General features: G+C 47.1%; 1 protein-coding gene across 1 annotated transcript; it reads right to left on the bottom strand.

The window, feature by feature from the left end:
• Positions 1 to 1,679: 1,679 nt before the first annotated feature.
• On the bottom strand, positions 1,680 to 11,723 carry TMEM41A (transmembrane protein 41A). The gene is made up of 5 exons (XM_003894721.4): positions 11,509 to 11,723; positions 9,514 to 9,667; positions 7,207 to 7,368; positions 6,676 to 6,814; positions 1,680 to 3,849 (listed from the first exon to the last, which is right to left on the bottom strand). Exons 1-5 carry the CDS (start codon positions 11,625 to 11,627, stop codon positions 3,629 to 3,631), a joined length of 795 nt encoding a protein of 264 aa, XP_003894770.1. The 5' UTR covers positions 11,628 to 11,723; the 3' UTR covers positions 1,680 to 3,628.
• Between the last annotated feature and the right edge of the window lie 8,082 nt (positions 11,724 to 19,805).

The raw sequence follows: 19,805 nt of genomic DNA, 5'->3' as shown, positions 1-19,805 counted from the left end.
GTGTTCTCTTATGGCTCCATCTGTGGTGTCAAGGGTGGTACCACTGAAAGGGGAAAGGTCACTTCCCTCCACCCACTGCCCTTCTGGACAACAATTCCAATTGAAGGAACACCAATCACTGATGGATCCAATTCCAAAATGTCTCTTCATTCACATTTAATTCTGTTGAATGAATATGTTCCTCCCTCACCTCTTATAAACAGTAAATTAATATAAGTCCCATTTACTTGCTTCTTTCTTAGACTCTACGAGACTCATGTACCAAAATAATGTGACATTCTTTTCGAGACTTTGACTTGTACTGTCAGTATGAATTTAGTGCCTTTCCAGGCAGCAAAATGTTTCTTCTTTGCCAATTTCATAGGACAAACATCCCAGGATACTCATACCACCAGTGTTACCAACCTCACAGACTGGCACATTAGAATCATATTAATCTGCTTGTTTGCATGTTACAACTGATACTGCAAATGCCTATTCAAGTTAGACTGAACTAGGCTAAGCAGAGGACCCTTGTGGAACCTGGAGCATTTCTCAGGGACAGGTGGCTAAAGAGGAGAGCTCTGAAATCACTGCTCTGAGAAACAAAAGGTGGGTTAAGGCTTTTGTTAACTGTCACGTGGCCAGGGTACAATGGCAGGATTTCACAGAGTAGAGCCCTAAGCAGATGGCAAGACCACTGTAAGGAAGCTCCCAGCAGCATCCCAGGTCTGCTCTCCAGAGCCACTTCACAGCACTCAGGGATCGCTGGCTCCTGGCCCCAGGCTGCTGTCCAGTGACCAGGTGGACAGGGTCCTCCAGTGACTGCAGGCCAAGGGAATCCTGGCCAGCATGTGCAAGCTATTAGGAAGATGTCCCATCTTCGCCCATATCACCCCAGTGGCTCTTCACCTCCAGAGTGACCACTTCCCAGACTCTGGAAGTGGGAAGACCCTCTTTGATGCTTTATTACAATAATTTGAGCTCCTATGGACTTGGAGCAAATGCATTTCTCTTTTGTGGTTAAGTCTCCAAATGAACGTCCTTACCTGCCTCCCCTCTGGTCTCCCGTACTGTCAGTCCCCAGCTCCCAGTGTTTTCTGATGCCGGCTCCCTCTCTGTATTGAACAGCAATGGGAACAAGAATGACTATCAAAGCAAACAAATGCATGGAATTAAACAAAAAGTGTACTTCACTGTTTCCTAGTCCTGTCTTTTTCTAAATGTACCGTTTGCGTCCCGAGAGTTGCCTTAACAATCTCAGCACTTGTCAGAACTTGAGGGAAAGGAAGACTTTCCATGACTGGGTTTCCTGCAGCCACAAAAAAACAGGTAATGGAGAAAGCTAGTTTGTGATTCTTATATTTGACACAGCCACGAAAGGAAGAGGCAATCATCATTGTATTTGGTGACAGCCTCTTCTTGACTATTCTGTAAAGGTTAGACCAGCACTCTGCCTCTTCCCTATACTTTCCTGCTGCCCATCTGGTAGCTACTCCTGTTACTAGTGACCCCACTATACAGGGAGCAGAGAGAGAAAAAGAAGATGAAAATCTGGCTTCCAATAAATTATTTTGGTAAGAAGCATCCTGAGATTGGAAAGCTTAAAACACCATTTTAGACTGTCTGATTTTCAGCCAATCCTAATTTCCACTGGCAAGGGTAGTTGAAAGTTAACATGTTCAAACAAGCACCACACAGAACACTTATATCCATTTATTTGGGAAACTGCTTTGCCTGTAAACTCACAACTGATAAGGCACATTATTGCAAAATCATTGGGGTGGAGGGAGGGAGACAAATCTAAGATTCCTGAAAAGGGGCAAAGGGCACACACTTGCAATGCTGTGGAAAACGCATTTCTCCTTCCCTCCCCCTACTCCAGAACACCAAGGGCCACAGTCTTCAAAGTCTGCTGCCTCCTTCCCCCACTCTCATTATCAAGGCTTCTTGTAAAGAAACACGTTTTCAACAATGAAATCCTTGGTGTGAAAGGATCATACCATAACCGAAAACCATCACCTGGGAATGCACTCTCCCTATGGAACATGAGTATTCCCAAGAATTCATGTAGAACAAGAGGCCTAGATTAAAGTCTTGGTAAGACCCTTGGCCAAACCAAATCATCAACCCAGCAGATGATGTCCAAGAGCCACGGTCTGGTAAGTCCTGATGAGATACTCCTGCGGGGTGCAGGATCACAGGGCTGGTCAGTTTAGGTGCCAAGGTCCCTCTGTCTTTGGAAGCATTCATCCAGGTCCATGCCAATTCCGTACTGCAGCTAGAGGAAGTAATGACAGCTTAGCGCATTAAGATACAACACAACAAAGTTATCAGAAGCCAAGGTTTCCCTTTGAATTAAGACATAAAATTATTAAAAGATGCAATTATTCTTTGGTTACTCTCAGCAAATAAAAAAATGAAAAACATTCAGAAGGTATACTGCCTGATGGCCCCATATACTGAACTCATTCTCCTAGCATGACACAGAAGGGATTCCTGCAGAAATGACAGATAAAAAGTTTGCCTGGTCATCTGATTCAGGTGAGTCAAGGGCCCTACCCCATCCAGATGGGTAAGAATTTCTCCAGAACATATCCATAACATACAGCGTTTGCTCCATTCATATTTAATAGTCTGTTTGCAATCAGCTTAACTGTCAGGACATGCAATCACAAGTAGGTTTGACATACATGGTAACATCAGTGTGTCTGAACACAAGAGCATGACAGAAATCATCATGCATGTGAGCAATACGTGGAAGTCCTAGGCAGTTCGTCAACTTGTTTCACTTGGCTTATGAAGAGGTAGGTCATCAGCAAAAAAGTACAAAAGAAATGCTCTTCAAGAGACGAACAGAAGATGAAGAGTGGTGTCAGTGATGTGGGTTCCCATGTCATCATCGGTACCAAACATCCACAAAGATGCAACAGGAGGACATCTGTCCCATCAGCCTGTCACTCTGCAAAAGTGGTACTCTGGACAAGGACGGTCAGCATCTTCTCCCAAGGCAGCTCAGGGGCTGGCATGAGGCAAATACAACAGGCTATCCTGAGCTCCTTATTAGACCACAAAATATAATACAAACAGCATTTTCTTTTTCTTTCCTTTTTTTTTTTTTTTTTGTTGAGAGACAGTCTCACTCTTATCACCCAGGCTGGAATGCAGTGGTGTGATCTCGGCTCACTGCAACCTCTGCCACCTGGGTTCAAGCAATTCTCCTGCCTCAGCCTCCCAAGTAGCTGGGATTATAGGCGCATGCCACCATGCCTGGCTAATTTTTGTATGTTTAATAGAGACAGGATTTCACCATCTTGGCCAGGCTGGTCTTGAACTCCTGACCTTGTGAACCACCACCTCGGCCTCCCAAAGTGCTGGGATTACAGGCGTAAGCCACCGTGCCCAGCCACAAACAGCATTTTCTAGGAAGCATCCATTGTAGTGTCTGCTACACCAGGGCTGGTTTGAAAACCTGATGTAATACACCTTCAAGAGCAGAGTGTCCTTTCTGACAAGACACTGCACATTGATGCACAGTGTCCATATCACCTATAGAAGGCAATTAAAAACAATGAGGGGCTTTAGAGGACCACATCCATTACACAAATAAGCAACTGAGTCCAGGGACGTGGCAAACAGAAAATCCAGATCACGTGTCTTTTCTACTGTGTATGTGATTAGCAGTGCTTGTTTCATTCAATTGCAGATGTTTCTGACTAAATTTTTTAATGAGGGTTCCAGGAATTAATGCCACCATGGCAATGGCCAATAGCTTAAAGACAGTGTCCCAGGAGAAAAGAGCATCCAGAGAGGTTAGGGTTGACAGGATGGAGCCTGTCTGCACACAGATGAAATTGTATGGGATCAAACCTGCAAGAAGAAAAGGGAAAAGTACCTGTTACTAACAGCAGCAAAATTAAGAAAATAATAATTCAGAAATGTCACCAGGAACAGTGACTACAGTTTTTATTTTTATTTTTTTTGCTTGACTCTTGACCCTTACACATATTAACTCTTTCCCTTCTTTCCTTCTTTTCTTTTCCCTCCTTTCCTCACTTCCCATATATACCTGTCTTGTTCAACAAAAGAACTTGAGATATTTACACAAATAATACATACTACTATAAGATAATTTTAAAATAGGGCCAGGAATAGTGGCTTATGCTTGTAATCCCAGCGCTTTGGGAGGCCGAGGTGGATCACCTGAGGTCAGGAGTTCGAGATCAGCCTGGCCAACATGGTGAAACCCTGTCTCTACTAAAAACATAAAAATTAGCCGGGCGTGGTGGCATGCACCTGTAATCCTAGCTACTCAGGAGGCTGAGACAGAAGAATCACTGGAACCTGGGAGGCAGAGGTTGCAGTGAGCCGAGATCTCACCACTGCACTTCAGACCAGGCGACAGAGCTAGACTCTGTCTCAAAAATAAATAAATTAATTAATTAATTAAAATTTCAAATAGGAAAAGCAAAATGCGTGCAGAAGAATACAAGACATCAGGGAGTACAGTTACTAGAAAAATGCATAAGGTTCACCTGTTTGCTAAAAGTGGGCCCCAAATTTGGTTCTGAGTACCCAATAGCCAAAGTAAAGAGAGAAGTGCCATTGCTGACAGTTTTTTAAAAGAAGTACTATTCACATTCCGCACTGTCTCAAAGATGTCATCAAATCCACTGTATTCCAAAAGTCTGACTGGCTGACCAGGCTAGCTGCAGAACAATCAGCTGGTGACACTGTTAAAAACGCATCCTCGGGCTCCACCCCAGAAATTCTGGTTACTTGGTTCTGGGGTAGTGCCCAGGAACCTGTATTTTAAAAGCCCCTTCTCCACTCCCATCCCGAGATTCTGATTGGTTTGGAACCCTCTGATAGTCCATTCCTCTTCTATAGGAGAGGAAGCATACAGGAGATGAAGATCCCAGACCCCTCAGGGTCACACAGCTTGTGAGATAGGGGACAGGAAGCCTGGCCTCCAGAATCTTGCCAAGCCACCTAGATAATCAGAAGCCGCAAACCCCCACTAGCTGAGGGCCTGAGGCACTTGCCTGAAAGCCACTATGACCAGAATTGGCTGTGGTAGATCTTGCTTCTATTTAAGATCTCCATTTCTCTCAGGTATCCCCTATTAATAGCAGCTGCTCAACCACAGTTTTGCTCTGTTTGACCTAGAAGCCCTGAATCTTCTTTCCCTCTAGGCTCTAAGGAAGGTTGAAGAGAAAGAGATCCTTGCATTAGGCTTAAGGAGGGTGGTTTTCTTCCAGTATGGAGAAAGCAGCATCACTGATCTTATAGGATGTTAGCACTTTACCACTCTGATAAAGGTGGTCCAAGGTCCCTACTTTGAGAAACACTGCTCTAGTCCCAGCGCCTTATCTGGATGAGTGGCCCTTTCAGAGCAAGTAGCTTGCTGGAGGTCATATAATTGTCAAAGGCAAGGAGAAACTTTAGATATCGTCTAATTCAGTAGACTGCAAAACTCAGGATCCAGCAGAATCCCTTCTAGGGACTAACTACTTGCATCACCTGGAAAACATCAAAAGATCCTGATCCCTGAGTCCTACCCCAGAGGTGATTTAGTTGATGTGTGGTATAGCCTTAGCTTAGGGATTAAAATCTCCACAGGTGATTTTTTTTGGGTTTTTGTTTGTTTTTGTTTTTTGAGATGGAGCCTCACTCTGTCACCCAGGCTGGAGTGAAGTGTCATCCACTCAGCTCACTGCAACCTCCACCTCCCAGGTTCCAGTGATTCTCCTGCCTCAGCCTCCCAAGTAGTTGAATTACAGACGCACACCACCACGTCAGGCTAATTTTTGTATTTTTAGTAGAGACAGGGTTTCACCATGTTGGCCAGGCTGGTCTTGAACTCCCAACCTCAAGTGATCCGCCCGCCTCAGCCTCCCAAAGTGCTGTGATTACAGGTGTGAGCCACTGAGCCTGGCCTCCAAGTGATTTTTAATAGGTTTGCAGTTTGAGAACGACTGGGTTTGCAGTTTGAAAATGACTAGGAACTGGATTAAAATGCATATTCCCAGATTCCACTCCCAAGATTCTGATTCAGTAGGTCTCGAGTAGGCCCCAAATCTAGATTCTCAACAAGCCCCCTGACCCTACCAATCTGATAAAGGTGGCCCAAGGCCCACACTTTGAGAAACACTGCTCTATTCCTAGCCAGGTGGCCCATTGAGGGTAAGTAGCTTGCTGCAGGTTGTGCAATTGTCAAAAGGCAGGAAGGAACCTCATTGATGCCAGCTCTTCCTAAGGCAGAACTTAATCAAAACAGTGGCCAAAAACCAGACAGGAAGTCCCTTGCTCTGCTCCTTTCTTCTGTCCCCACTCAAAACTCATGGACACATACCCTCATTCCAACCCTGCTCTTCCTACTAGCATTTACTGAGTACTTACTACGGGCCAAGTTGTATACTTTACACAGACTATCTCTTCTAATCCCAGTGCCCAGCGCATACAGCCATGCAATGAACAATCTTCATTTAGTCCAAAAGTATTTTTATGGGTTTTCATGTTGAAGCCTGAGTAGATCTGAAATCAGGAATCATTTCTTTAGATCATAAGGCTTGAAGTCACACTTTGTGAGCCTGTGTTCTCAGAAGCAGGCACATGCTCATGTGGCCAATAACCCAGGGCAGACCCCCAGTGTGACAGCTCTGAAGACTCAAAACTACCCCACTAGCATCTTACCGATAAGAACTGAGAAGAAGAACTGTACGATGGGGATGTTCAGAATTGGGGCCGAGAGGTTCAAGAACCAGTTTGGTGTCATGGGGAAAAGTCTCAAAAACAGTAAGAAAAAAAACAAGCTGTTTCTGTTCTCCTCCACCTGTAGCCAAAGAGAAGAAAGCTGTTAAGAAGTAGAAAGGGTTTCCAGGTATTGAAAACTTGCTGGTGCCAGGCACTGTTCTAGACAGTTTACATAATCTGTTCCCAATTCTTCCAACAACCCTTCAGGGACAGATTGTTTTCCTCATTTTAAAATAGAGGTGCTGAGGATCAGAGAAGTCAAGAACTTGCCCAAAGTCACAGAGCTGGTAATGATGGAGCTGGGATTTGATCCCAGGTCTATGTCTCCTGAAGACATCAAAAGAACCCCTAGGACCTCCTGAGACAGTGTGGAAGAGCACTGTGGGAAATCCCTGCCACTTGCTTCTCTTAAGGCCATGCACGTGGTGACTTTCTGGGGTCCCAGCTCTCAGATGTGACCCCTCCCCTTACCTTTCTCTGCAGCAGGGCCACTTTATCAGGAAAGTAGGACACCACCAACTGTTTGCCAAAAATACTGGAGAGCAGGTAGCAGCATGTGGCACCCACCGAGGTCAACACACAACACAGCAGAAGCCCCAGCCACGGCCCAAACAAGGCACCAGCTAAAACATTCTGCAAAGAAAACAAACCCTCAGGCATGTGACCATCTGGCAGCTACCAGCAACCTCATCTTGGAGCCTGAGAGTCATAGGTTCCCTCCTCCTTCACTGCTTTTTTCCAGCTAAAACCCAATTGCCTTATTTATTTATTTATTTTTAAGAGACAGGGTCTCGCTCTGTCATGCAGGCTGGAGTACAGTGGCATGATCATAGCTCACTGCACCTTCAAACTCCTGGACTCAAGTGATCCTCCTGCCTTAGCCTCCCAAGTAGCTAGGACTGTAGGCACACACCACCACATCCACCTACTTTTTTTTTTTTTGAGACGGGGTCTCGTTCTGTCTCCCAGTCTGGAGTGCAGGGGCCCGATCTCGGCTCACTACAACCTCTGTCTCCTGGGTTCAAGCGATTCTCCTGCCTCAGCCTCCCAAATAGCTGGGACTACAGGCGTCCACCACCACTCCCGGCTAATTTTTGTATTTTTAGTAGAGACGGGGTTTCACCATATTGGCCAGGCTGGTCTCGAACTCTTGGCCTTGTGATCCGCCCGCCTCAGCCTCCCAAAGTGCTGGGATTACAGACTTGAGCCACTGCACCCGGCTTTTTTTTTTTTTTTTTTTTTTTTTGAGACGGAGTCTGGCTCTGTGGCCCAGGCTGGAGTACAGTGGCACGATCTCGGCTCACTGCAAGCTCCGCCTCCTGGGTTCACACCATTCTCCTGCCTCAGCCTCCCGAGTAGCTGGGACTACAGGTGCCCGCCACCACGCCCGGCTAATTTTTTGTATTTTTTAGTAGAGACGGGGTTTCACCATGTTAGCCAAGATGGTCTCCATCTCCTGACCTCGTGATCCGCCCACCTCTGCCTCCACCTCCGCCTCCCAAAGTGCTGGGATTACGGGCGTGAGCCACCGCGCCCAGCCTACATCCACCTACTTTTTAAAATTTTTTGTAGAGATGGGGTCTCACTGTGTTGCCCAGGCTGGTTTCAAACTCCTGGGCTCAAGTGATCCTCCCACCTCAGCCTCCCAAAGTGCTAGGATTACAGGTGTGAGCCACTGCCCCAGGTCCTAATTGCCATTTAAAGAGGTGACTGAAAAATTATGAAAAGACTGGGAACTACACCTGGCATCAGTCTCTTCACCTTGAAAATGAGGATAAGGATAAAAGCCTCAGGGGGCAGGAGAGAATTAAATGGGATCTCTGGCTGTGGTAGATTCTGCAATCACTGGGGCTCCAAGAAAGTAGAAATGAAACTCACAAGTTATTTTTACTGTTTTCAAAGATGAACACAAACCATGAATTTTCCCTTGGTGGGACCACACAAGCTATATAAGATGTCTTGTTTCTTTGCTTTGTGCTGGAATTACATCCATGTAGTATGCTAATCCCGGGGGTTCCATGTTGACCAGAGCTCTAGCCGACATTTGAAGACGTCTTAGTTTAAGAAAAAGGGAAAAGTGAACCAATACTTCCTAAATGCATTTTGGCTGCTACACATCATCCTGACAAAACATGGGATCCAAGACAGAAAGTAAAAGGAAGCCTTGGTATTGGGAAGAGGGGGAGCTGCTGAGCACTGTGTTAAGTGCTTGACTACATGACCTGTGTAATCCTCACTACATCCCTGAGTCATGCCATCCTTGCCCCATTCTACAGGTGAGAGATTAAGTATCTTCCCCAAGACCACAGCAGGCAGAGTCAGGGTTCATCCTCAGGTCTGGATGTGGAGCCCCCACCAAGCAGCAGCTGGCTCGCAACCCTGAAGAGGAATCAGTCCAAGACAGAAGACAGACACAGGGAAGCCTCAAGGAGTCAGCCCCTGACCCCGAGCCCCACACCCCAAGCCCCACACACCTCCCCTGCCTCTCTTGGACATGTCTGCTTTTCTTCTAGTTTCCAATAAGGAAACTGCTTGAGCAGGTCCAGCCTCAGCCTAGAGGAGAGAAACATGCTGGGGCAGGAGAGGGAAGCAGTACAAAAGGAAGCTGTCAGTGTCTCCCCCTTCAGTGCTCAATCCCACAGTAGGCACGCTGAGGGCCACTGTGTGCCAGCCCCGCTACACCCACTGTCACGTTTAATCATCCCCACACAACAATCCCAGGAGGTTACAGGGGAGTATCCGAATTTTACAGGGTAGGAGGGAGGGCAGGACACTGACCAGGAAGCTGGAGCCGGGGATGGCAAAGCCCTGTTTGTAGAGGTAGGCACTGCAGAAGAGCAGGAACACGTAGGCCTGGTGCTCCTTCCGGTAGTCTCGAAGGACCTCAGAGAGTTCCCGCAGCTCTGCCAGGTCGGAGGGGAACCACAGGGACCTGGGGATTTGGAAAAGCAGATGGAAACATGAGTTCAGATCAGCCCAGTGCCCACGAGAGTCATTCGCTGTGTCTTCCTTTCAGAGTAGGTTTATAAATATGCCCATTATCTGGTCTGCTGGGAACACATACACTCCCAATGACAGACGACCTGATACGACGTTGCAGAGACAGACAGGAGAGCCCTAGTTTGGAAGCAAGAGACCTGGGTTAGCATCCCAACCCTGCTACTTTCTGTTGTATGTCCTTGGACTAGTCCCTGGGTCTGTTTCCTTATCTAAAAATGAGGGGTTGGTGCTAAATAGTCATTAAGTTCCCCTTTAGCTTTGGGATTTTAGAATCTGTTCTTAAGAGGCAAATGGATTCATTTCCAGGCAAGTTCTAAATGTCCTAAATTGCCTTCCTTTCAAGGACATTGCCTCCCCCACAAACCAAGAACAATTCAGATTTCAAACTGTTCCTGAGGTGCCAAGTAAAACGACTTTTTAGCATTCACTATAAAGCCAATTAAAGATTCTTCAGGCAAGTATATCTATCCCATACTACAAACGTAACTTTTTTGATAGTATGTCAGGCTTGAATCAAACCCTTTAAAGAACCTACTATTTCATTCTGCTCTTAATCTGGTCCTCAGTGCACTTTGAATCCTGTCCAAAGGTTACAGTATAAAGGCTACCTTGCCTCTACCATCTGAACAGTCCTTGAATCCATCACTGATTAATTATGAGCAAACCCTCCCACTTCTCATGAGAATGCTTCCCTTGGTATGTCCCACACCCACAGCAGAGCCTTCTTAACTAGAGCAAAAGAATACAATAACTGAAAACAGTTGCCTTAATAGTCAAATATCAGTAATTCCCTTGACCACACAATGCTGTACTAGGCACACTTCCATGCACTTTATAAAGAGTATGCAGCACTCATAAAAACCAGCCACGTAAGTATTGCTCTGCCTCCTGCCTCGACCAGTCGTTCATTAGAATGGGAAAAGTAGGCCTAGCGCGGTGGCTCACGCCTGTAATCCCACCACTTTGGGAGGCTGAGGTAAGCGGATCACCTCAGGTTCGAGACCAGCCTGGCCAACATGGTGAGACTCTCGTCTTTACTAAAAATACAAAAATTAGCCGGCCGTGGTGGCGCGCGCCCGTAGTCCCAGTTATTCGGGAGGCTGAGGCAGGAAAATTGCTTGAACCCGGAAGGAGGAGGTTGTAGTGAGCCGAGATCGCGCCACTGCACTCTAGCCTGGGTGACAGAGCGAGACTCCGGCCCGGGGGGTGGGAAAAAAAAGGTAAAAGTAGAGACAACCAGGAAGAGGGGCAGAGCCGATAATTAATTTGCGAATAATTTAAAGTTGTCCATGCAACATTTCTCCTGAAGACCTAACGTCTAAAGTCTCAAGGGCAGACCTGACGGAAGTGGGGTGGGGTGGAGGAGAGGCAGCTGAAAGTGGACTTGAAGGGGCTGGGGGCCCGCACCGGGGCGAAGGTCGGCTGGAAATGGGGCCCAGGGCTGGGACTGGGAAAGCAACGGCGCGGGCAGGCTCAGCGCCGCGTCTCCCTCGGCAAATCCATCCAACCAAAGGCACCGCGGCGTGACGCCCTGCACACCCCGCAGCCGGCACCACACAGGTCCCAGTCAGGCCCGGGACCGGGCTCTCATTTCACCCGCCTGTCCGAGACCGTGTGGACGCGGGTCCAGATACCAGACCCGGATTCCAGTTCAACAAGAGAACTTCAATTCCCAACGCCTCCGATACCGGAACCCGGATCTCCCTATTCCCAGCCCAGGTCCTTGGACCTGGCTCCCTTCCTCTGACCCGAACCTGGATTCCCGCTACGCACCTGCCTCCAGCCTCCTCGGTGGAGCCCAGTCTCCGCCCGCGGGGCAGTCGCGTCGACAGCAAGTACAAGGCGAAGGTGCAGCCAGCGAAGACCAGAAGGAGGCCGAGCAGCGGGCGCATGTCGGCTCCGCACCCCGGCCCGCGGGGCAGCTGAGAGGTTCACTTGCACGCCGGGGCGCAGCGGCGGGCGGACTGAGGCAGCGGAGCACGTTCGCAGACGGACCGAGGAGGGGTCCGCGCCAAGACCCGCCCCCGAACCAGGCCCCGCCTCCCGAGCCAGGCCCCAGCCCCGGATTCTGACTCCGCCCTCCCTGTCCTTCGGTGGAGATTCCCGGAAAAACCTGCCTCCCAGGCTGCCCTCTCTCCGTCTGTCTGTGCTTGTTTTTCTACGTTTATCCCTGTCGCTTTCTCCACTTATTCTGCAGTCATGGAGCGCCCCCAGTGCTGGCTCGGTGCCAGGGCTGGGAGATCCGGGGGCGAATCGTGAGCCTGGCCTACAGCGAGCTTGCAGTCTAGTGGTCAAGGCAGTCTTGTCCACAACCTGCTGTCACACGAAGCAAATGTAGCTGGTGTAGCACCAGGGGCTGCAATCAGGTGTGGTGGGGCGGCAATAGTGACCACGGAAATAATCAGAATGCTTTCAATTCAGCTCCTACTATATTCCCATTATTCCTGAGCCTCACAATCATCCTCCAAGGTAGGTATTTTTGTCTTTCTCTAACAGATGAAAACTCTGAGTTTCAGAAGAATTAAATGACATCCCCCGAAAAGAGAGACAGTATAAGAATCCAAGTCAACCTGAGTCCAAAACCAGTGGTCCTTACACTGTGTTGATTTATGGAGGAGATGGAGTTTAAGTTTACCTTCAGGGATGAGCAAGACTTTTCTGCAAGCAGAAAAAGGAGGAAATGGGTGAACAATGGCCCAAGTAAGGCACCAGAGTCCAGTTTCAGTGAAGCCTAAGGTACATGAGAAATAAGTGAGAATTGGGGACAAACAAGAGTGCACTGAAGGCAGGCTAAGGAGATAGATTTTTAATAATGTAGATGAGACACCAACAGAGGTGTTTTTAAGTAAGAGAATGATTTAGTTCCTGTTTTAGGATGTTCGCTTTGGCAGATAGCCGCAACTGTCCTGATAAGAAGGCAAGCCGGCCTAGCTCACGCCTGTAATCCCAGGATTTTGGGAGGTCGAGGCGGGCGGATCACTTGATGTCAGGAGTTCGAGACCAGCTTGTCCAACATGGGGAAACCCTGTCTCTACTAAAAATACAATAATTAGCCGGGCATGATGGCACGTGCCTGTAATCCCAGCTTCTCCAGAGGCTGAGGCACAAGAATCACTTGAACCTGGAAGGCAGAGGTTACAGTGAGCTGAAATTGCACCACTGCACTCCAGCCTGGGCGACAAGAGCGAAACTTCAGGAAAGGGAAAGGGAAAGGGAAGGAAAGGAAAGGAAAGGGGAAGGGAGGAGAGGGGAGGAAGAGAGAGAGAGAGAGAGAAGGGAGGGAGGAAGGAAAAGGAAAGAAAGAAAGCAAGCACTCAGGCCTGATCCAGGACCACTGCAGTAGACTTGGAGGGAGGAGGCTGGGGGTAGTTGAATTGGTGTGATATGTCACTGAGTAAACGGAGGAAGGGACAGAAAGAGAACTCCAAAGTGTCAAAAGCCTGGACAACAGAGAGAAAGCATCCTTGTTATATCATTTAAAGCACCTGTTGGGCCAAATAGGGAGCATTTTTCAGAATTCATGTGCACAAGATTTCGCAATTATATGTCCAAGAATGTAATCTACATCCAAGAATGTAATGGAATTTAATTCCACATCCAAGAATCCCCATAGGGAGCAAAGATGTATATTTAAGGGTGTTCTCTCAGCTTTGTTTTTATGTTAGGAGATTGGGAACAACCTAAATGCCCATCAGCTGGCGACTGGCTAGGTTAACTATGGTATATTCACAAATAGAATACTAGGTAGCCTCCTAAAAGAGGAAGGCAATTCTACACATCCTGATATAGTGTGGTCACCAGATAGATGGCTCAGATACAAATAAAACAAACAAGTTGCAGTATTAGAGTATGCTATGTATGACTCCTTTTAAAGGACAAAAAGAGGATATACTTTAACTTTTTAAGATACTGACGTATTTATTTATTTAAATTTTTTTTTCACAGAATAGTTACAGCATATAGAACCAAAAAATATTTCCAAATGAAATTACTCAATGTCTGAGATTTGCGTCAAAATAATAGTACAGGGGTTTAGTGAGTAAGGATATAGGTAGAACAAGATTTCCATGAGTTGATAGCTATTGAAGCTGGGTGATCACCTGGAGGTTTTATACTATTTGGATGTTATACTATTTTTTTTTCTATTCTTGTGTATGTGTCAAATTTCCACTTAAGAGAATGGGGGGAAATGGTGTCAGCCCTTCATTCCAGCTGAACACACCATGTTAGTTCAGGCCCCGTCACACTACTCTTCTAGCCATCTGTCAATCTTCTCTGCCTGGCAAATTTCTACTCTTTCATCAGGACCCAGGATAATTATCACCTTCTCTGAGAGGCCTTCTCCAACCCCTATAGTCAGAAACATTTGTTCTCTATGCTTGGGGCCCCTGAGAAATGTCTGTAATCTTGTTGCAAATACATATTCCAGTGTCATTATCCATCTCCCTAGTAGACAGTGAACATTTCCATCAATGAAACAATGTCTCAACTATCTTCTTTCTGTCTCAACCCTTAACCCTGGCACCTAACAATTGTTTGTTAAATTCATGGGTCAGGTCTAGTGAAGACAATGATTAGCTGTTTGGTTTGGTACATATTGACCTTGAGAAGTCAAAGGGATATGGGAGGAGAGAAAGTGAATGAGGAACTGATGTTATTGAGCCTGTGCTGAGACTGCTGGGGCAAGAAATAGAGTGAGGAGAAAGGAGGTGAGGCTCCTGCTGGCAAGGACCTCACTTTCCTTTCAGCTGGGGAAGAGCATGGAAAGATACAATTCTAGAGCGTGGTAAGTGCCATGGATGAAATAGACAAGGCAAAACTTACTCCACTTCAGCAAAGCGATGTCAGTATTCTACTTATGGATGAGTGGATGAACACAGGTTTGGATGAAATCACTTGTGCAAAATTTACAGCTGTGAGTGCTGAACAGGAACAAGCCTTTGTCTGCCATCAGGTGAGGCCATGCTTTTTCCTCTGCTCTTCACTGCCACTTGACATGAAACTCTGGAGCTCAGACCAAACATTCAGATTTGGTCATTCTACAGGAGATAGTTGAAGTGAGGGGAGGGGAGAGGGTCTCCTAGAAACCACATGAGAGGGAAAGTAACAGCAGCTGACTTTCGTTGAGTACTTAGTACACTCCAGACCCCATACTAAGCTTTTTTTTTTTTTTGAGATAGAGTCTCGCTCTGTTTCCCCAGCTGGAGTGCAGTGGCGCGATCTTGGCTCACTGCAACCTCCTCCTCCTGGATTCAAGCGATTCTCCTGCCTCAGCCTCCCAAGTAGCTGGGACTGCAGGTGCGTGCCACCATGCCCAGCTAATTTTTGTATTTTTAGTAGAGATAGGGTTTCACCGTGTTAGCCAGGATAGTTAACCTCACCATCTGCCTGCCTCGGCCTCCCAAAAGTGCTGGGATTACAGGTGTGAGCCGCTGCACCTGGCCCATACTAAGCCTTTTACTTATATGAGTTTATTTATTCCATGTAACAACCCTCATGAAGTAGGAACTCTTTTTTGAGGAACAGGGTCTTACTATGTTGACCAGGCTGGTCTTGAACTTCTGGCCTCTGGTGTTCCTCCTGCCTTGGCCCCGCAAAGTGCTCAGATTACAGGCTTCAGCCACCATGCCCAGTCTAAAGTAGGAGCTCTTTTATAGCCTGGGAAAATGAAGCTTAGAAAGAATGAAGTCAACAGAGCAACAGAGGTCACACACCTTGCGAACAGCAGAGCCCAAATGTCTTACCATGCACTAGCCTTTTGAGAAAGAAGACCGAGATCAGGAGCTGGGTAAGGAAATGGTGGAAACAGTGAAAGAGAACAAGATGCCCCCTTTCATTTGCGAGATGAGAAACAGAAAAAAGAAACGTCCTGAGAGCCCAAGAAAGACTGTTAGGAAAGGAACTGGGGCACAGTGTCAGAGTCCATGGAGAAACCCAGCAGGGAAACCTGAGGGTCATGGAAACTGGCCAACATGAGGTGGTAAGGGACCTTTGACAGAGCTATTTTGGGTGGTGCTAACCTGCTTTGCCACAGGCTCACGACTGGAGCATCTGCTTGCTTCCTCTGACCTGCCCCCTGGACTCATGTTGTGATTCCTCTCGCTCAACCTGTCTGCCTGGGAAAGAAGCCCTGGACTGTGTTTCCCCAATCTCAGCATCCCCAACCCTCCTGGCCCCCAACCCAGTACCTGCAGAGCTAACTCTAACTGCCCAATGCACCTCCTGCAGGCTGCAGCAGCCCCCATCGAGGCCACTCATTTACAGCACAGGCCCACACAGTCTGACAAAGGACAGCTGCAATCCTCCATCAACTGCAGTCCTTTCCCAGGCACATGCTGGATTGGGAAACAGGTGGGAGAAAAGAACAGGTAAGAGGTTCCTGTGGGAGTGAGTTAGCCTAGCATTTACTGTGCCTCTTTGTGAAGAGCAGCCAACCTTTTCTGGCTTAATCAGACTTGCCCAGAGCATTTGAAAAGAGTAGCTCTGAAGTCCATGTAATTTTGCCTCCCCACCCCCACCCCAACCATGACTGATTGGAACTGGATAGATGTCTTCCTCAGGAGGAGGAGCCAAGGGCTGTTTCCTGTCCCTGGACTTTGGAATTGGGCCACCTAGTCAGTGAGTGGCCAAGAACCCAACGAAGCTGCCCCATGAAGGGAACTGAGCTCAGTCAAAGAGATTCGTGGCAGAGCGCTAGGGTTAATAGAGGCCCACGAACTCTTATTGCTGAAGGCTCTAGGGCTGCCCCATCCTTGCCCTTCCTGAGATTTGATGGATCACCTCTCCCTGGGTTTCCACAAGTCCTCTCTCTCTATCTCTCAATAATCTATTAAATTTGGGTGTGAGTGGATTTCTGTCCCTTGCATCCAAAGTCTCCTTAGCTATGATGGAGTTCTATAGGAATGAGAGCAAGGGTCAGGGGTCCAAGGGTAGGAGCTTCTAAGTTTAGGACTTTAGAAATAACACCGTTAAGTGTGTTGATGTCTAAGTCAGAGTGGAGGTGATTCTCTCAAGTTTCTAAGCATCATCCATTCCGTTCTGTCCAACAGACATTTATCAAGCACCTGCTCCGTGCCTAGCATTGTGCTAGGTGCTAGAGAGCCAAAAATAAATAAACAGCAGGTGCTGTTGTGGAGCTCACAGTCTTGGAGGGGTTAAAGACACGGAAACAAATTACAACACAGCTTAACAACAGTGACAGAAGCACGTATGATATGGTTTGACTGCGGCCCCACCCAGATCTTATCCTGAATTGTAGTTTCCATAATCCCCATGTGTGGTGGGAGGGGCCCAATAGGAGGTCATTGAATTATGAGGGCAGTTTCCTCCATGCTATTCTTGTGATAGTGAGTTCTCACGAGATCTGATGGTTTTACAAGGGGCTTCCCCTTTCACTCAGCTCTTATTCTTCTCTCTCCTGCCACCATGTAAAGAAGGATGTGTTTGCTTTCCCTTCCATCATGATTGCAAGTTTCCTGAGGCCTCCCCAGTCATGTAGAGGTGTGAGTCAATTAAATCTCTTTCCTTTATAAATTACCCAGTCTTGGGTATTTCTTCATAGCAGCCTGAGAAGGGACTAATACAACACACAAAGTTGGCAGCAAAGTGAGTGGTGGAAAGGAGTCATGGAAAAGCAAACAAGAGAGGGTTTTAACTACAGCTTGGCATCCTCCAGTAATGTTGTAAGGTCCTGGAGGGTTTTGGCAATGGTGCTAAAACGAGGGTATAAGAACAAAATCCCCTAGATTTTAGGCAGGTGAGCTTGCTGAGGTGTCAGGACCACCTGGAAAATGTGATAAGAAGTGACAAAGGGGCAGGGTGCAGTGGCTCATGCCTGTAATCCCAGCACGTTGGGAGGCCAAGGCAGGCAGATCTCCTGAGGTCAGGAGTTTGAGACTAGCCTGGCCAACATGGTGAAACCCTGTCTCTACTAAAAATACAAAAATTAGCTGGGCGTGGTGGCACGTGCCTGTAATCACAGCTACTCGGGAGGCTGAGGCAGGAGAATAGCTTGAACCCAGGAGGTGGAGGTTGCAGTGAACCGAGATCGGGTCACTGCACTCCAGCCTGGACAACAGAGCAAGACTCTATCTCAAAAAAAAAAAAAAAAAAGTGACAAAGGAGCTAACTTCTGTCTTTTCTGGGAAGTCTGGGAAATGGGCTATTGGCCTCCAGAGATAATGGAGACAATAGTAACGAAGGTGTCTGGGAGAAAAGTCTAAGACAAGAAGGTTCGACACCCTCATGAGAAGGTTAGGCACCCTGGTGAGAAGGTTAGGCACCCTCATGGAAATGCACTGTGGCTAGGGTGGAGGGGAAGTCTTTACTCACAACTGAACATGGTTCCATGGGGGTCAGAAGATAACAAAGTGTTCATTTAATACATGTTTCCTGAATGCAGACTATATGGGAGGCACAGGACTCCTGCCTTGCAGAGCAGTCTAGTGGAGAAGACAGATATTTATCAAATAATCACGCAAATAAAATGTTAAAAATATAGGCCAGGCATGGTGGCTCAGACCTACAATCCCAACACTTTGGGAAGCCGAGGCAGGCAGATTACTTAAGGTCAGGAGTTCAACATCAGCCTGGCCAATATGGTGAAACCCTGTCTCTACTAAAAATACAAAAATTAGGTGGGCGTGGTGGCGCAGGCTTGTAGTTCCAGCTACTCAGGAGGCTGAGGCACGAGAATCATTGGAACCTGGGAGACAGAGGCTACAGTGATCCAAGATTGCACCACTGCACTCCAGCCTAGGTGACAGAGTGAGACTTCATCTAAAAAATAAAAAAAAAAAAAAGTTAAAAAATACAACTAAAAAGTGCTATGAAGGAGAGGTACAGTGCAGAACTTCTCTATATGGAAATAAGGTCAAAGAAGACTCCCTGAGGAGGTGGCAATTGAGCCACGATCCAAATGATGAGTAGGAGGTCACCAGTGAAGAGGGAAGGGAAGAGGGTAGACTGTAATTTAATTGTGCTTTGAATTTGACACTCAGACAGATATATGGTACTGAGAAAGAGAGGGGAGGAGTAGCAAGGATAACAAGAGACAGTCAAAAGTTCCAGGGGCCCTTGGAAGAAAGATACTGAGAACAGAGTGGCCACGCTTGTAACTGCCTTTGTTTCTCCTGATCACTGTTACATGAAACTTATTGAAATTCATACCCTCTCCAGTGAACAAACTTCCTTTCTTTATCCATTCATTCATCCATCTACCCGTCCTACAGTGAGCCAGGTACCTGGCTAGGAGACCCGTAAGCCCAGAGTTTACAAATTGGTAGAAATTCTATTTCAGGCATTTTGTTGCTATTGTTTTGACTCCCTGCTTACCAGGAAAGGAAAGAGAACAAAAAAGTGACTGTGCTGATCAAAATATGGACCAACAAAACCCTAAGAAGAAACCAGGGCCGCCGGGTGCAGTGGCTCACACCTGTAATCCCAGAACTTTGAGAGGCCGAGGCGGGTGGATCACAAGGTCAGGAGTTCAAAGCCAGCCTGGCTAAGATGGTAAAACCGGGTCTCTACTAAAAATACAAAAATTAGCCAGGCATGGTGGTGGGCACCTGTAATCCCAGCTACTTGGGAGGCTGAGGCAGAGAACTGCTTGAACCCGGGAGGCAGAGGTTGCAGTGAGCCAAGCTTGTGCCACTGTACTCCAGCCTGGGCCACAGAATGAGACTCCATCTCAAAAAAAAAAAAAAACAGGGTCTACAGCACACTGATCTTTCTATCCACAATTACTGAGGAAATGTGGGAAGAAGGAGGAAGGATGGTAAGATATCCAAGAGCTTGTTCCACTCAGAGTTCAGTCATCCCTCACTTAAATAAAACAGACTCTGTATTTGATGCAAATGTAAATCTGTAAGAAGATGTGCCACTCGGGAATATATTTATAGATTTCTTTAATTTATGACATAGAGAATCCATTTCTTGGCCGGGTGTGGTGGCTCATGCCTGTAATCCCAGCACTTTGGGAGGCCGAGACAGGCGGGTCACCTGAGGGCAGGAGTTCAAAACCAACCTGGCCAACATGGTGAAACCCTGTCTCTACTAAAAATACAACAATT

The sequence above is a fragment of the Papio anubis genome, chromosome 2, assembly GCF_008728515.1.
Source record: "Papio anubis isolate 15944 chromosome 2, Panubis1.0, whole genome shotgun sequence".
NCBI classification, from domain to species: Eukaryota; Metazoa; Chordata; class Mammalia; order Primates; family Cercopithecidae; genus Papio; species Papio anubis.
The sequence above is the reverse complement of the archived record's forward strand: the minus strand, read 5'-3'. Positions and strand labels throughout refer to the sequence as shown.